Consider the following 14,863-nt stretch of genomic DNA (forward strand, 5'->3'; position numbering starts at 1 on the left):
GAGTGACACGGAACTGAAGGACACTTAGCATTTTCAAAGTAAAGCACTTACCGCTTGAGACATAGCAGATTGAAATGGGGGTGGGGGGGGGGGGGGTCATTCTATTGTAGGATCACTTTTACAAGTGCATAATTGGACACTTTGTGCAATAAAAAAACACCTGTCAACATGTTATTATTTTTAATTAACCACACAGTGGAAAATACAGCAACACAGCGTTGTACTGTTTAAGTGAGCAAGCTAAAACATGGATATGGTGGCTAATTTTATCTGACAAGCAAATTTAAGAAAATAGTATTTGATACAATTTAGAAATTTAGATATTTTAATACAGCCGTGTACTATGTGTTCCTCAAAAGATGTTCTCAGTGACTCAGAGCCAATAAGCATTCATTTCATTTCACTTATCACTGTGATTCTGTAATCAAATGTCACTTCACATAATGTCATGCCCACTTAATGAACATTTAATGACCATTATGATCATACCATGCGAAGTTCTTTTTTCCCATCCAATTGCCCTCACAACAACGCTGTAACAATACTGTTTGGGGTTATTTTTTATTTATTCCTTAAAAAGACACTCAGTGAAAATTTGAACTGTCTAAACTTGCCTGGTGTCCCATCTTAGCAGTACTCTTACAAAAAATATAACGGAAGCCATAGAGCCCATCAATGACTCTCTACTGCCAAAGATCTGTGAGTAAAAGTCAAAATCCACATTCAATCAAAGTGCGATTCCAGCTCGCTATAATAAACATCCCAAAGTTAGCCATCAATATATTATAAAATTATTAAAAAGAGCCATAGAGCCACTCGTCAACAGCTCTCTCATTGGCTATCACATCGTTTGCCAATCCACATGCCACCTCAGGTTAGCAATGACATGGCCTGTAGTTCTTCCCCAAACTTCTGCGCCACGCACCAAATGCTTTTTTATTGTAGACATGGACAGCTGTAGAGACGTTTGGATAGTCTACAATGCTACGCAATAGCTTGTCCAGGTGTGCCTGCACATCTGGGAATTTATGAACCACATTGTGAAGTTCATCCTTGTCCAGTCTAAGGTCTGTAAAAGAGGGAAAACAAATAGAAAATGGCACAAGAGCTTTATAATGATGTTTCTGTTTTGTTTTTAAATAATATATGGAGTCTGAAGCTTAGAACTCACCAAAAAGTTGAGGGGAGACACTCAGGCCGTCTGCATAGGTGATGTATTTCCACCGTTCACCTTCTCAGCATGTATGTAGAAGCATTGACATTACAACCGTGATATTCACTCAGTACCCAGTCTGGATGCTGCTTCTTGGAAAAAACACTGGACTTAGACATTAGAGGAAGGAGGAGTGGCCACTCAGACTACCCACTTGTGAAATATCAGCAATGTCTGCAAAATAATGAAAAAATGTTGAATTCCTCCACATCTTAACAGCTATGACACTTTTATGCGGCTTTTCAACAGACATTCTTTCTGACTTTTATATCATGTTTTCTGTTACCTCCTTACCCAGCACAGTGGGATAGAGATCAACCAAAGACAACAAGTTGGTTGACCTGCAGACCAGACATAAGTCCAGGCCCCATGATGAGCAGGGGAACAGGAACTGCCTTCAAACATCGACATCTTATAGAACTGCCGGTGCCCTCCATGGCAAGCTCTCCGTGGTCAGCCGTAAAGATCACACTGTGTTGCTGAGCAGGCCAGTCTCTTCTCAGAGCTGAAATCACCTGACCTGGTGGACAGAGCGTGTGGGAACAGGGAGTAAGACAAAAGGCTGACGGCTGACTGAATTTTAGTTAGAGTGAAAGATAAAGCAGTGTGAAACAGGATCTCATTTCTGACAGTTGTAATAGAGAAAATACTGTAGAGGTGCAAACATGAATTAATGTGACTATAAATGGGAGAAATAATACAGAAAAAATATAACTATTATAGTTAAATTTAAACAGTATAACAATATTTTTTCTTCTTCCACATGCAGAGTGTAGTGATGCAGGAAGTGCAATAAACTCTCACTTATGTGCAACTTCTATATTATTATTATGCCTGAGCATTTACTTTTATTTACCTTTAATTGTACAGTGCTAAATGTTCAACAGGCCAGCCCTAAGTGGGCAACTGCTTAACTAAAGTAAATATGTACTGATAAATTGATTAACTGCTGATAAAACCTAAAATATTTGTAGTCCCTTCTGTTGCATGCTACTAGAATACACATTGTTTTACAGTCAGAGCGGTACACTGGCTTTGCTACAAAACCCTGTCACAGAAAGTCTCTCTCTAGTACTACTTTTGTTTGTATTTTTCTCCAGCTGCTACCCATAAAAATGGTGGTTTGTGTTTTCTTTCTACAGTACAATAGTGAACCAGAGGCAAATGGCAGCTTCAAATCCTTCAAGGTGAGATCAGTCTCTTCGCTCACCCAGCATGGCGTCTGCTTCAGCACACATGGCATAATAGAAAGCCCGAATGCTGATGACCTCCTCCTCAGTGAAAACACCACTGCAGTTTTTGGTGACAGTGGAATAATAGTCCACAGGGTGCATGGCAGCCATAGGCAACCATTTGGGAACAGAGATTAGCTCAGAAGACACCTGTGTGAAGTAAAAAAAAAAGTAGGAATTAGGATTTCACAGGGATTTGAATCGAGAAACACTATCAATTTGCAACAGTTGAGGACAGAAAAGCATGCCTTTTTTAAGCCAGTACGGTGAGGTACGCGAAGGTGGATCCTCCTGCAGTGGGCCCAGGGATTCAGTTTTATATGGGTGAGGTAAATTGAGGCCCAGATAAAGAGCGAAAGGCTGGTGTGAGGATGCAGCCATCTGGCGGATCCACTGTGTAGCCTTATCTGTGTTTTGCCAGTCTTTCGTCATGATTTTTACAGTCGACATGTTCCCAACAAGTTCAGAAACGGCCGGCCCTCTTGGCGCAGGAGGAACTGAACATCTCGGGTCCACCGCCTCAATTCGGTTGCTGCAAGTAGATGAACAAAAATAGGGAGTGGAAAGAAACCAGAGAAACAAGGAAGATGATTCACACTGTTCTGGGGGAAAAAAAACTGCTCACATAGACAGTCTGCTATTGTTTAATACTCATAAAATAGCTTCGTAACTATTCTTTTGTGTGTATAGGAGTATGTATGTAAATTTCGTCTTCGGTTGTTACAGAAAAATATAGAAAAGTTAATGCAGGGTTTTCTTACGGAGACTACACTCAGCTTTACAGACATGCACAGAGAGATCTCCGACAGGGTGTGCCTACCTGACCGAGTGGCTCCCTGAGATATAATCCAGTTTGCCAATCATGTTGGTAAGATATCCACTCTTCTCTAGCAAATCCATCCATGTGGTTGCATTTTCACCTAAACACTTAAAGTTGTTCCACGACTGAGTGAGATGAACAAACTGGCCGCTCCACATTGCTAAGAAAAGAGATTATACAATTGAAACGCAAAACAAATACCCCACCAGCTGCACTTGTAAAGAAATATTTCAAGTGCATTTCAGTGGGAAACTCTGCTGCTTACCTGCTCTTGAGGGGCAGCAGATTGGAGAGTTGGTGTGGCATTAAGAAAAGTGGAACCCAGCTGCCTAAGATAGTTTATGTAGGGCAGCTGCACAACTTTGCTGCCAGGATCAAAAGACAATCGACCAATCCTTTAGAAGGAAAAGAAAAGGAACGATAAAGATCACAATCAAGGAAAGATTTAGACACTGTATAAGCAAAGCTGGTAAGGGTGCTAAATCTGAATCGGAAAGTAAAGTCACTGCTAGTGAGCAGTAACTATACAGTGATAAACCACAGAAACTTAATTCATCACTTACAATGCATCATCATGCACCATCACGATGTTGGGTCTCGTTACATTTTGGCAATTACATTGACAATAAAACGCGCAGAAGGAAAATGAAAGCGAACACTGGCGCGTTCATGACAGCGTTTCACCTCCTACAGGTTAGGTGATCATCTGCTGAGATGAAACTCAAAAATCTGTCGCGATTTGGATGAAAGTCATCAGAGAAGATTGTACAAGACTTTTCCTCTTCACCAACAGGTCTGGTCAGTTTTGATCCGGGTCACATTTCAAAATAAAGGCTTCGTTTTTGTTTTGTTGTTTTTATTAATCTTAATATGAAGTTGTGGGGAAATAATTCTGAAATATTTAAGGTTCCTTAACCCTATGTCCATTCAATAAAAAATAAAAAAATCAGAGAACAAGAAAACTTGATAGACATAATCGATCCCCCTTTTTAACGTGTAATGGCAAACACAGCACTCTAGAGGGCAGCATTTATCTAAGTATCAAAAACACCCACACCTTGAAAATGCTGCTGAGCTGGCACCACTGCAATGATCTCAACTGTATGCTGCTGCTGCTGCAATGAATTGTTTAAGCATCACAGATATGCATGTCTATATTTTTGTGGGTAGCTAAATATTTATTTAGGCTAATTCTGTTCAATTCATTTTCATTTATATGGCATTAGTTCAAAACATATGGCACCCCAAGGCACTTCACACAGTAAGGAGAAGACATGACAAAATTATTGGGAGAAAACCCAACAAATTTGGAGGAAACACTCGGCTCAAATGGGAAGAAAAACTTCCCATTACCAGGAAGAAACCTCCAGTAGAGCCAGGCTCATCAAGGGCAGTCATCTGCCTCAGCCAGTTGGGGTGAGGGTAAGGGGCAAGAGAAAATGATAGCAGAAAAACAAAGCATAAGAGAAGAAACACGTGGGATGTTGGTGAGGCCAGTTACTGTAGTTTAGAAACATGTTGTTTCGGTCAGAGATAGATAGCCAGAGAGGATAAAACATATAGTGCAGAACAGAGAAGACACAAAGTAAGTGGCATGCAATCATGGCATATAAATGTGAAATATATGTGGAGAGAAAGAGAGGCAAGGAGTTCAGTGTATCATAGGAAAACCTCCAGTACTTTAGACCTATGACAGTATAAGTAAAGGAAGGTTCAAGTCACATGAGCCAGCCCTAACTATAATAGTGGCATGAACTAGTACCATATGTAACAACAAAGGGTGCAATTTTAAATTGAATTAGGTGACATGAAAGCCTTGGATTGTAAATTGTTTCACTGATTAGAATTTAATCAAATATCATCCATTTTAAATCAGATAGCACTGATCTTTGCTGATATTCAAACAATGCACCTACAGACATAAGCACTTTACAATACGTTTTATAACTCATATGCCCACTGAGAGAAATATTTTACTGAATACTGTGTTACCTTGTATTCAACCACACTGAATCAAAATCAAAAGTGATGTTAGTCATGTTTTTGGCAATCATCAGGTGGTTACTGAAGGCAATGCACCTGAGTTACTGAGATGTTCAACAGGTGATCCTGCAGCTCATGTTAGAAACACTGGCAGCCACTGGGTGGCGTTTTGAGCCTCAGTTGTTTTTCTATAACCTGGGAGTCCAGCACAATGAGAACAGTCCTCTATGTTTGTGCCTGGATCATTTTAATCTAACTACAAAAACAGAATATATGAGATGTGAATAAATATAGGTAGTTTTCCTGGCTTTTCTTCCCCTTTAAAGCATAGGCCTGCATTGATGTATACAGGATTCCTACATGGCCTTTGATGCAGGCATCATGCAAAATGCAGCTCTGTTCATATTGTCAGCTATGCACAGATGTAGACGTTGCATGGACTCTGGATGTGAGACATTGTGGGAGTGGATTAGATCTCAGGTGAATATGCACACAGATAAGGTATATGCCTGAACAGGGATGGAAGCTGCAGGCTTATATAAAGACTCTAATGTGATGTATGTTGCATGAATCGATACTATATCACAGATTCTACAGTGGTAACGTGGTATTTTCATTTATCTGTAGCACAATCAGAAAAATAATCATCATATCATCCTTTGAATTAGAAGTCTGGATATAAGTTCCGACGACATTGTTTTGCTAGATACATTCGTGTATTTTATCGTAGCAAATCACCCTCTAATGCCTCACCCATGAAACTACGGCGGTGACATTTCTTTGTGTAGTTTTTCAGCTGTTTGACCTACTTGTCATCTGGCTGTGTGCCACACTTCTCTGCCTTGTTCCCAGAAGGCGGAAGGAGGGGGCAGTGAAGCCCTGCGCAATCGCGCTGAAGGTTTGTTTTTCACACAGCCTGTCGCTTAAAGTGAGCTGAGCTCCGGGGGTTTCCTTGTCTTTGACTGGAGACCAACAAGAAGAGAGGCGGATGATAACAGCATCCATTGCTGTTATTCAGCCTTCACTCATCTCAATGAACTGCTCGCAGAGAAGCCACTGATCGTGCCTACTGCTTCTTGCAGGCAGAGATACTGATCAGTGTCTAAAAACTGCATCCCTTTCTTTCCTATGAGATTATTTTTTCATAGACTCCTTTTTAAATTTCCAAGGTCTCTGTAGCCTATCTCTTTCCACCATGGTGCTAGGAAGGTAAAGAGCTTCACAGTAAGCTAACGACTGTCTCAATGACAGCAATGTTTCCCGTTTTCTCCAGCGGGGACTGCGTCTCAGGGAGGGTGATCATCGAAGTCACTGGAGAAATCCGTGTGAAATCTCTCAAAATCCACGCAAAAGGATTTGCAAAAGTTCGTTGGACTGAGTCGAGAAATGCTGGATCCAACACTGCCTACACGCAAAACTACACGGAAGAAGTGGAATATCTTAATCACAAAGATATTTTAATTGGACACGAGAGAGGTAAGAGCATTTGGTTTTCTTTCTCAGAAGTTTAGTAGAAAACTGGCTGTGAGATGCTCTTTGGGGGAATCATTGGAAGATGCAGTTGCAGGTGGCGATAACAAAATAACAGGCATCGTTAAAAGTTGCTGAACTTTAATAGTGTGGCTTTATAGTGTTTGGTGGCGTAGAAGTTTAAATCAGATGACATTGCCTACATACAGCTCCATCCTGGCTTGTTTGTGTCAAGGTGTCAGAATGAATGACAGCAGCTCGGGCATCTGCGTTTTTCGCAGCATTATTAAGTGCAAAATAAAGATTTTTTTCGTTTTTCACACACGGGTCGACAGGGCAGAGACTTGCTGCGATGTATGTGCAGCTTTGTTGGGAAATTTCATCGCAGAACCGCATCATATTGGGTGTTTCTTTGTAGCTTTTCTTAAGTTTCCACCTATTGTTCAAAGCGGTTCAATCCTGTTCAGAAAACTGGACCGGGAGGGGGCGGGCGATGCGAAGGGTCCTGCCCTGCCGCTCTGTGATTGGCTGAGGTGCTCATGTGTGGCCAATGACATCATTGTCTTGCAGACTGACAGAAAATTCTGCAACTTTTAATTAAGAAAAACAAGCTGGAAAACAGGAGCAGCTGCGGCGTGAACTGTTGCATGTATTAAAGGCTGTGAAAAAGATTTTTTTTTATTTCAACCGTGCTTGTATTGTTACATTTCATTTCCACCTGCGTTTTACTGGAAGATAATATAATATCGAGGCTCACTGTGAGATGGTTGAGGCGTCTGCAGGCACAAATGGTGTTATTCTGTCAACTACGTGTGTGGCAGGTGAGCCAGGTTAAGCTAGCTGGTATTTTCAGCCGTCCTTCTGTTGCTAAAAATCATAAAAATGAAGAAAAGACGGCAATTTAGCTTAATTTTCTTCGCAGCTTTTAAATGCAGAACAGTGTTGCAAACAAGCCCTGAGAAGTGTTTAACCAGTGTCGAGAGAAAAAGGTGCATTTCCGTGCTAGCTCGATATAAAATAATTTCAAATTAGGATAGAATGGTTGAAAATGATTAGAGTCGGTGGCAGGGGCAGGCTCCTGTCTTTCTCCTGGCTGCTAATAGTGACTGCGGTGTCGCACAGTGAATGCGTAATGAGAGCAGCGCGGCTGTGGGAAGCTGCTCACACCGGTTTAGGCCGGTCTCCTCCTGCTGGAGTCTGCCGTTTGACTGACAGCTCCGCACTTGTTTACCACACGGCTGCTGCTGCTGCTGCTGCTAGGAGGAGGGAGTGCTGAGCTGGCAGAAACACACCCGGCCTGCTCTCCACCCCAGCTCTTCTAAATGCACTCATTATGTTGTAAATGAAAAAAAAAATATTTATTTGGATTAATTTGCAACATTTTCCTGAAGCGAACGTGGCCTTCCTCCTTGAAAACTAGCCACCATCCTTTCTTTTCTCAGTTTCCTGTAAGCTCGCCAAGAAGTAGTTTATCCAATTTATCTTCAGATTAGGGTTTTATAGTCGCCCCACATCCCCTTTATAGTCGTTCTATTTGCACCATATATACTCCTAAATGAGACCTCTGGGATGTTTTTCTTTGTTCCTTTCAAAGCACTCTCTTGCAAGCTCAGTTTCTGCCACCTCCTAACTTCTCCAAACATTCTGTTTGTCTCTCTATACATTAATTTATTCACAGATAGACATGATAGTAAAAATCGTTTATTCTCTTTTGTCTTCCCCCCACCCTGTGTTTTTGGTATGACTTTCAGATGTCTCCGTAGAACATTTTTCCCAGGTATGGTATACATGTGTTTGGAATATTGTCCTCCTTGTTTTTCAGACGATGACAACTCTGAGGAAGGACTCACCACTATCCATTCAGGAAGACATGAGTATGCATTCAGCCTCGAGCTTCCGCAGACGTAAGTGTCCCAGTGCTGCATTTGAGATCAGATATCAGTGGCGTCATTATTCGGCTGCGACATACATGGCTTTTAGCAGTTATCTTAACCTCTTTCTCTCTTTTATCCTCCTACTCTTATTTTCCATGCAGACCTCTCGCTACCTCTTTCGAAGGGAAGCATGGCAGTGTGCGCTACTGGGTAAAGGCAGAACTCCACAGGCCATGGCTCCTGCCCATGAAGACCAAGAAGGAATTTACAGTCTTTGAGCACATTGACATCAACACTCCATTATTGCTGGTAAGCTCCTCTACAGCAGCCATTATTCTGGAATACGCCTCTCATCTTGGCAGACATGTTTTTGCAAAGGAAATAAAACTTCAGTATGACTCATACCCAGCATAGTTCTTCCTAATTACCGGATTAGAATTTGCCATTTTGATCCCTTACGTCAAGTTTCCATTTCTGTTGTCGTTGGCCTCGTGTTTTCACAAATATGCCAGCAGGTTTGACATATAAAGCCTGAATTATGGAAAAATATTCAGTGTACAAATGAAGAACTAATCCAAGTCGAACTATGAATAGCAACAACAGGGAAGCCAGTTCAGAATTAACTGCCTGACCGTCCCTTTTTAAACTGTTGGTTGCCAAAATAAAGGAAAATTCTACAGATTTTAAGTATTATATCTGTGTTTTTTTTCCTTCAGTCACCACAGGCCGGCACAAAGGACAAGACGCTTTGCTGTTGGTTCTGCACCTCAGGTCCTATTTCCCTAAGTGCCAAAATTGAAAGGAAGGGATACACCCCAGGTGAGAATAAGTATATGATGGCTAACCTTGTACACACTGGATAAATGGCTAATCATTTGATATAAATGAAGAGTATCTTTAATTAATTTGGCTACAATTCTTTAGGAGAGTCGATCCAGATCTTTGCTGAGATCGAGAACTGCTCATCCCGCATGGTGGTGCCAAAGGCAGCCATCTACCAGACTCAGACCTTCTATGCCAAAGGGAAGATGAAGGAGGTCAAGCAGTTGGTGGCCAACCTGCGAGGAGAGTCTCTGTCATCAGGCAAAACTGAGACCTGGAGCGGCAAGATGCTGAAGATCCCACCTGTCTCACCCTCCATCCTGGATTGCAGCATTATCAGAGTGGAGTACTCTCTCATGGTGAGCCTTACACTCCCACGCATTCTTGCTAGCATTTAGCATTAATGCTCTTCTTATTCACTTACACTCTGTCTTTGTTCAGAGATTAAGGGTCTCTGCTCTCATTACATTCTCCACTTGTCCTTATTACCACCATTAGCAGCGTAGAATCCATATTTCCTAGTAAGCCGTTATCTGTCCTGGTAACGGGCCTGGCTGACTCAGCTCACATCGCCAAATCTGTGCCTTGGATTTCACCAGGTGTTATCTCCACATGCAGTTAAGAGCATTAGCCCAGAATATCTGTAGCAACACCTGCCTTCAGGGTGCTTATAACGTCTTTACCCAGACAGCAGGCGAGGGCTCTACCTTGCATAAGTGACTGACCTCAAGACCCACATATTGTAAAACTACTGAATAACCTATTGAGCTCTGGCTAATGTAGTGCTGTTTTTAGAAGATTAAAAAGCTGTTGGGTTTTGTGCTGAATTCTCAGCTCCAGGGCCTTTTTTTATTAGCCCTATTCCATTATACCCTTGAATGACTTGCATAACTTTAATGGCTGTGGTATCCTTCTGTCCATGCTCAGGTATATGTGGACATACCTGGGGCAATAAACCTGTCCCTGAACCTGCCCCTGGTCATCGGGACCATCCCACTCCACCCATTTGGCTCTCGTACCTCCAGCGTCAGCAGCCAGTGCAGCATGAGCTGGCTGGGCATGGGTCTGCCTGAGAGGCCTGAGGGTAGGTTGGATCTCATTCTCATGGCTGAAATGTTTTTTTTTTTACTTTATTAAATAAATACAGGATTAATCATTTCCAAGAATGCTGAAGCGACATTTCATCTTCCTTTGCAGCTCCTCCAAGCTATGCAGAAATTGTGACAGAGGAGCAGAGGCAGAGCAGTCTGGATGTCCCAGCAGCCCGAGAGGAACTGGACGGACCTCTCTTTGCCTACATTCATGAGTTCCGCTTCCAACCTCCCCCTCTGTACTCTGAGGTAAGCACCAAATAACAAAGAGCAACGCATTTGTTTTAACTGTCATTCTATTATAGAGTTAATTAAATCAGTGCTTTGTTTCCTTAAATAACCCCTTCCTTCCTTTTCTATTTCCTGATCCAGATTGATCCTAACCCAGATCATGCCAGCCGTACAGAGGAGCGCAGGCTTGACACCTGTCCATCACGCTGAGGGTCTCCCTGAAATTCCCCTGACTGTCTCGGGGAGCTCAAAGGAACTTGCTCACAAGGCTCAGCTTTGATTATTTTTCTCTGATAACAGCATCCACAAAATGCTGCAGACATCAAGAGAAAAACAAAATATCCAATCAACCAACAAAGACTTACCCTCAGTTGGATTGGGTTGGACAAATCTGTTCCTGCCTCCCCTCAGCGAGAGAAACAGGAGTCACTGGTTTGGGGTGTCACTTCCTTCCAGTGTCAGCCTGCTGAGGGTGGAAAATGTACAGATGAACACATATTCAGTCTGTATGGAAAACCCTCCCCACAAGTAGCGAGAGCCCTGGTGATAGTATTGACGATGACAAGGAAGAATCACCAAGGCTCAGCCCGCTAAGCTCCTCTTCACCCTTGATTCTTCTGTACTCGTGGCACATAAGGACATGGCTCCTCACACAAAGGGCAGGACTAATCATGTCCAGACTTCAGCAGAATCTCCTTAAGAAAACAGAATGAAGAGAAGAAAGTAACAACAGCAATGTTCTAACCACCATAGTCTGTATGAATGAAAGCTTTCAGCAGCAGCAGTCAACAACAGAGCAAAGATTAGGTCCTCCTGCCTCATTTGGGATTTGTTTTGCACATTTTATTCTTTACTTGACTTGTGTGGCTCTGTTAATGATATTTTTTTGAAAAATCACTAATAGTTTGGTTTCAGCCTTGCAATGCTTCAGACTAAGAATATGAGACTGCAGGCTTAACTTTTAAGGCCATCATCTGCCTGTCTTTGAGCAATGCTGAGAACAGGATTTGATTTTTGAAAAACAAAAAAAGACTGAAAAGTACAAGAACAATGCACTGAATTTGTTTAAACTGTTTAAGAATTTTCAGTTGCTCATTACGACGTTTCCGAGGTGACTAATGACAACTAGACTGGACTTTTACAACAATTGCAACACACTATCCCCATCTGGAAGCTCTTTAAGACGTTGCCTCCGAAGCTTGGATCCAAGTGTGGCTTCCCTCCTCTTGAGTTCCGTTCTGTTATTCTGTTCTTGTGTTCCGCTCCAGTCACAGAATAGCTTTTAGCTTTTTTTAGTTTTGAGGTTGCTCTGGATTTGGACTAGGAGGGTTGCAGACCTGCATTTGCCACTCCAAATGGCAGCTGACCGGAAAAGTGTGACAGAAGTTGGTACATTGTGGAGGGACTCACCCTAATTGCCTGCAGCCCCTCTACTCCTAATCTCAGGGCAAGCCAGGCTTGCATAACTGCCCAAAACACACTGTCTCAGGTGGTCTTCTCACTTGCCAAATGGTTGGAAAAAGAGGAAAAAAATTTAGTTTTTTTTTTTTTTTTAAATTGCACTGTTAACGATGAGGAGTTCTTTTTTTTTTTTTTTGAACTACCAAAACGAAAGAACAGACCTGCAGAGAAGCAAGGCAGCTTTCTGAGATGAATCACATTCCCTTTTTGTCCTGCTGCACTTGCCCACTTCATCCAACCACCAGTTAGCATTTACTAGACCAGTGAAGCCAGAATGCTTGTTATAAAAAGAGGAACGAGACTGCTTCTGCATTAAAGAAGCAAACCCAGCCCAAGTGAAAAGCTGGGGACGTTGTTAAACTTCTGTTTAAACTGGTCAGAACAAGTAGTAGTAGTAGGTTGAAATGAGTAATACATTGGTTTTCTAACTCATTCAAGATAAAAGACCAGCTGTAACAGAGGTTTGACATAGTCTGAAAAGAAAATAAGCAGCACTTTTTTTGATAAGAAAAATAAGAAAAAAAAGCATTCAACGGTGAAGGTCTGGAGAAAATCCATTTGGTACTAACAATGTAATGGTAAAGGATTTTTCAGTAAAGCAGTGTTGTGTAGGACGTTAATGCATTATTCAATCTTTTTCAGATCGTTAACCCTCTATTTTTCCGTTTACATTTTGAAACGTAGCTATCACACGTTTGTATGTGATGAGTGCGTGCACGCTCCTATCAAGATCGAGCTGGCAACTAAACATACAGCTTCTGACAGTAATCGACAAACTGAAGATTATTAAAGTGATCTTAACTTAGTGGCCTTGACACAGAGAAGACCTGATCATGATTCTTCATTTTTCAGCGTCTATGCTAACTCTTGTTCTTGTTTATTATGTTTGTGAACACCTGTATGTTTTAGACCTTTCTATGTTTATTCAAAAGGACAAAAAGGGAAGAGAAAAAAAAAGTCCTTTAAAGCAAGTGTTTTTAAAACGAAATGACATCTTGGACAGGCCTCTTGATTGTTATTTTTCTGAAGCTGGTGAGGGTTGGCTATTATCTTTTTTTTTTTTTCCATGTATTTGTGGGCATTGATTTAGGTTGCTTTTTAATTTTAACAAGCAACCTTCTTGAGGTAGTCTCCCTGACCTATCTGATCCCCCTCCAGCCTGGGGGTGGCAGCTGTTGATCAGCACCCTACCCCCCCACCCTCCCCAAGAACCATTTAGGTAACATGGAATAGCAGACAAACCTATTGTAAACTCACGTTATTTGCAGTTCTTTGTTTGGATTTTATCTTAGGGAAACTGAATCAAGCTACGTGGTAATGAATAAGCTTACATATTTGTTTCAGGTTGGTCAGTTCCATAGTCCATTTGATTGGGCCACAGAGTAGTCCAGTGTCAAAACTAAGCTAAACTCCTGACCTAATAATGGCAGGACCTGAAATGTTCAGAGATAAAGAACCCGGGAGATGGGATCTGAAACATTTTAGAAACAAAGTGCAATATTACTCACTGAATTTTCTTCATTCTCCATTTTTATGTTTTTTAAAATCTTTTTTTTGTCTGTTAATCATGAGGATGTATAGATATTCTATGAATATACTATGTTCGGAATGATTTAACCTTTTGTCTAGTTCTTCCTTTTGATTTGAATAAACATTTTGTTCTAAATTACCGTGGACTCTGATGTGAATATCTGTGCAAGATTGAACGCGGGGATACAGATGCACCATATATCTAATAAATGTACTGGAATTAGTGTAAATAAATTATACATGTATTTACGATTGTTATGACAGATCATCACGTTTTGAAGATGCGATGTTTTTATGACACAATTGCAACAAAACATGCTTTCGACAAAAAAGCAAACAAAGTAAAGAGGAAGCTGCAAAAGATTAATCATTATCCAACGCTTTACTCCGAAAGAAATCCTATTTTAAGTGGGTCATGAGAGTTTTAGAAGCACACAGGTTGGCTCAGTTGGACACAGATTATGTCTAAAAAGTAGAACAGCACTGCCCCTAGAGGTGGATTAAAAGCAATACTCAGGTTTTTTGGCAGAAAGATGAACAATACTCAGGTCTAAACTGGTTCTGTCTCACTCTTGTCATCATTGGCAGCATATTACCAGTTAAGTTTAAAAACATGCCTTATTTATTTTTAACCCACTATGGCTTCTAAGTCATTGCTCGGAGCAGAGGCCAGAGAAAAAGACGGATTTTTCTCTTTGCGTAAGTACTGCTTAGGTGAATAAAATGACACAGAGTGCTAAATAATTAACCAAGGATCTACTCATGTTACATTATGGACTTATTTGACTCTACTGGTGAAATGAAATGTTAAAGTTCTCAACAGAATATTAACCTTGTTCCTTAAATTACGTGTGTGTTATTGATATTTTAGCATACATGTGCATTTGGGATAAGCATGATTCTGTGATCTAGTGTAAAAGCACAGTCATTGTAATCTTGCACCCTTAAAAAAAAGAAGCATTTATGTACCGTACTCACAGAAGCCCTGTCTAGGAAACTCCCATTGTTACATAGCATAAGCTGGTGGCTGCAGGCCAACTGATCCACAGCCATATAAGTGGACCTATTGCAAAACATATGATTTATTGACCCATGCTAAATGATGCATGTCCGAGGGAGGATATACTGGCCTGATT

At 41.2% G+C, this 14,863-nt stretch overlaps 3 protein-coding genes across 4 annotated transcripts; 1 reads left to right on the plus strand and 2 right to left on the minus strand.

Moving 5' to 3' along the window:
- Positions 1-395: 395 nt before the first annotated feature.
- On the minus strand, positions 396-2,598 carry LOC110950040 (arylsulfatase family, member K; the record flags this gene model as incomplete). The annotated part of the gene is given in 11 exon segments (XM_051951223.1): positions 396-850; positions 853-892; positions 894-1,069; positions 1,172-1,229; positions 1,231-1,346; positions 1,349-1,387; positions 1,508-1,538; positions 1,540-1,600; positions 1,602-1,642; positions 1,645-1,733; positions 2,424-2,598. Coding segments are annotated over 11 exon segments (882 nt in total), but the record flags the coding sequence as incomplete, so codon positions are not given.
- Positions 2,599-2,631: 33 nt separating this feature from the next.
- LOC127534850 (arylsulfatase K-like) lies at positions 2,632-3,848 on the minus strand. Its single transcript, XM_051951130.1, is given in 7 exon segments — positions 2,632-2,900; positions 2,903-2,960; positions 2,962-2,977; positions 3,266-3,425; positions 3,531-3,566; positions 3,569-3,660; positions 3,829-3,848. Coding segments are annotated over 7 exon segments (651 nt in total).
- A 2,323-nt stretch (positions 3,849-6,171) lies between these two features.
- Positions 6,172-13,866, plus strand: arrdc3a (arrestin domain containing 3a). 2 transcript variants are annotated; one of them, XM_022192521.2, is made up of 8 exons: positions 6,172-6,724; positions 8,541-8,622; positions 8,754-8,901; positions 9,309-9,411; positions 9,517-9,773; positions 10,342-10,498; positions 10,612-10,754; positions 10,878-13,866. In XM_022192521.2, the coding sequence occupies exons 1-8, from the start codon at positions 6,493-6,495 to the stop codon at positions 10,944-10,946; spliced, it is 1,191 nt and encodes a 396-aa protein (XP_022048213.2). In that variant the 5' UTR covers positions 6,172-6,492; the 3' UTR covers positions 10,947-13,866. The 2 variants fall into 2 exon arrangements, with proteins under 2 accessions (XP_022048213.2, XP_051806724.1); XM_051950764.1 differs by having other exon boundaries at positions 6,576-6,724; positions 8,470-8,622.
- The last annotated feature ends 997 nt before the right edge of the window (positions 13,867-14,863 follow it).

The sequence above is a fragment of the Acanthochromis polyacanthus genome, chromosome 7, assembly GCF_021347895.1.
Source record: "Acanthochromis polyacanthus isolate Apoly-LR-REF ecotype Palm Island chromosome 7, KAUST_Apoly_ChrSc, whole genome shotgun sequence".
NCBI lineage: Eukaryota > Metazoa > Chordata > Actinopteri > Pomacentridae > Acanthochromis > Acanthochromis polyacanthus.

Bases quoted from the DNA above. Each gene is read 5' to 3' on its own strand.
- arrdc3a (XM_022192521.2), top strand. From the start codon at position 6,493: ATGACAGCAATGTTTCCCGTTTTCTCCAGCGGGGACTGCGTCTCAGGG. The intron at 8,902-9,308 runs GTAAGCTCCTCT...TTTTTCCTTCAG, and splicing joins TCAACACTCCATTATTGCTG to TCACCACAGGCCGGCACAAA. The intron at 9,774-10,341 runs GTGAGCCTTACA...GTCCATGCTCAG, and splicing joins GAGTGGAGTACTCTCTCATG to GTATATGTGGACATACCTGG.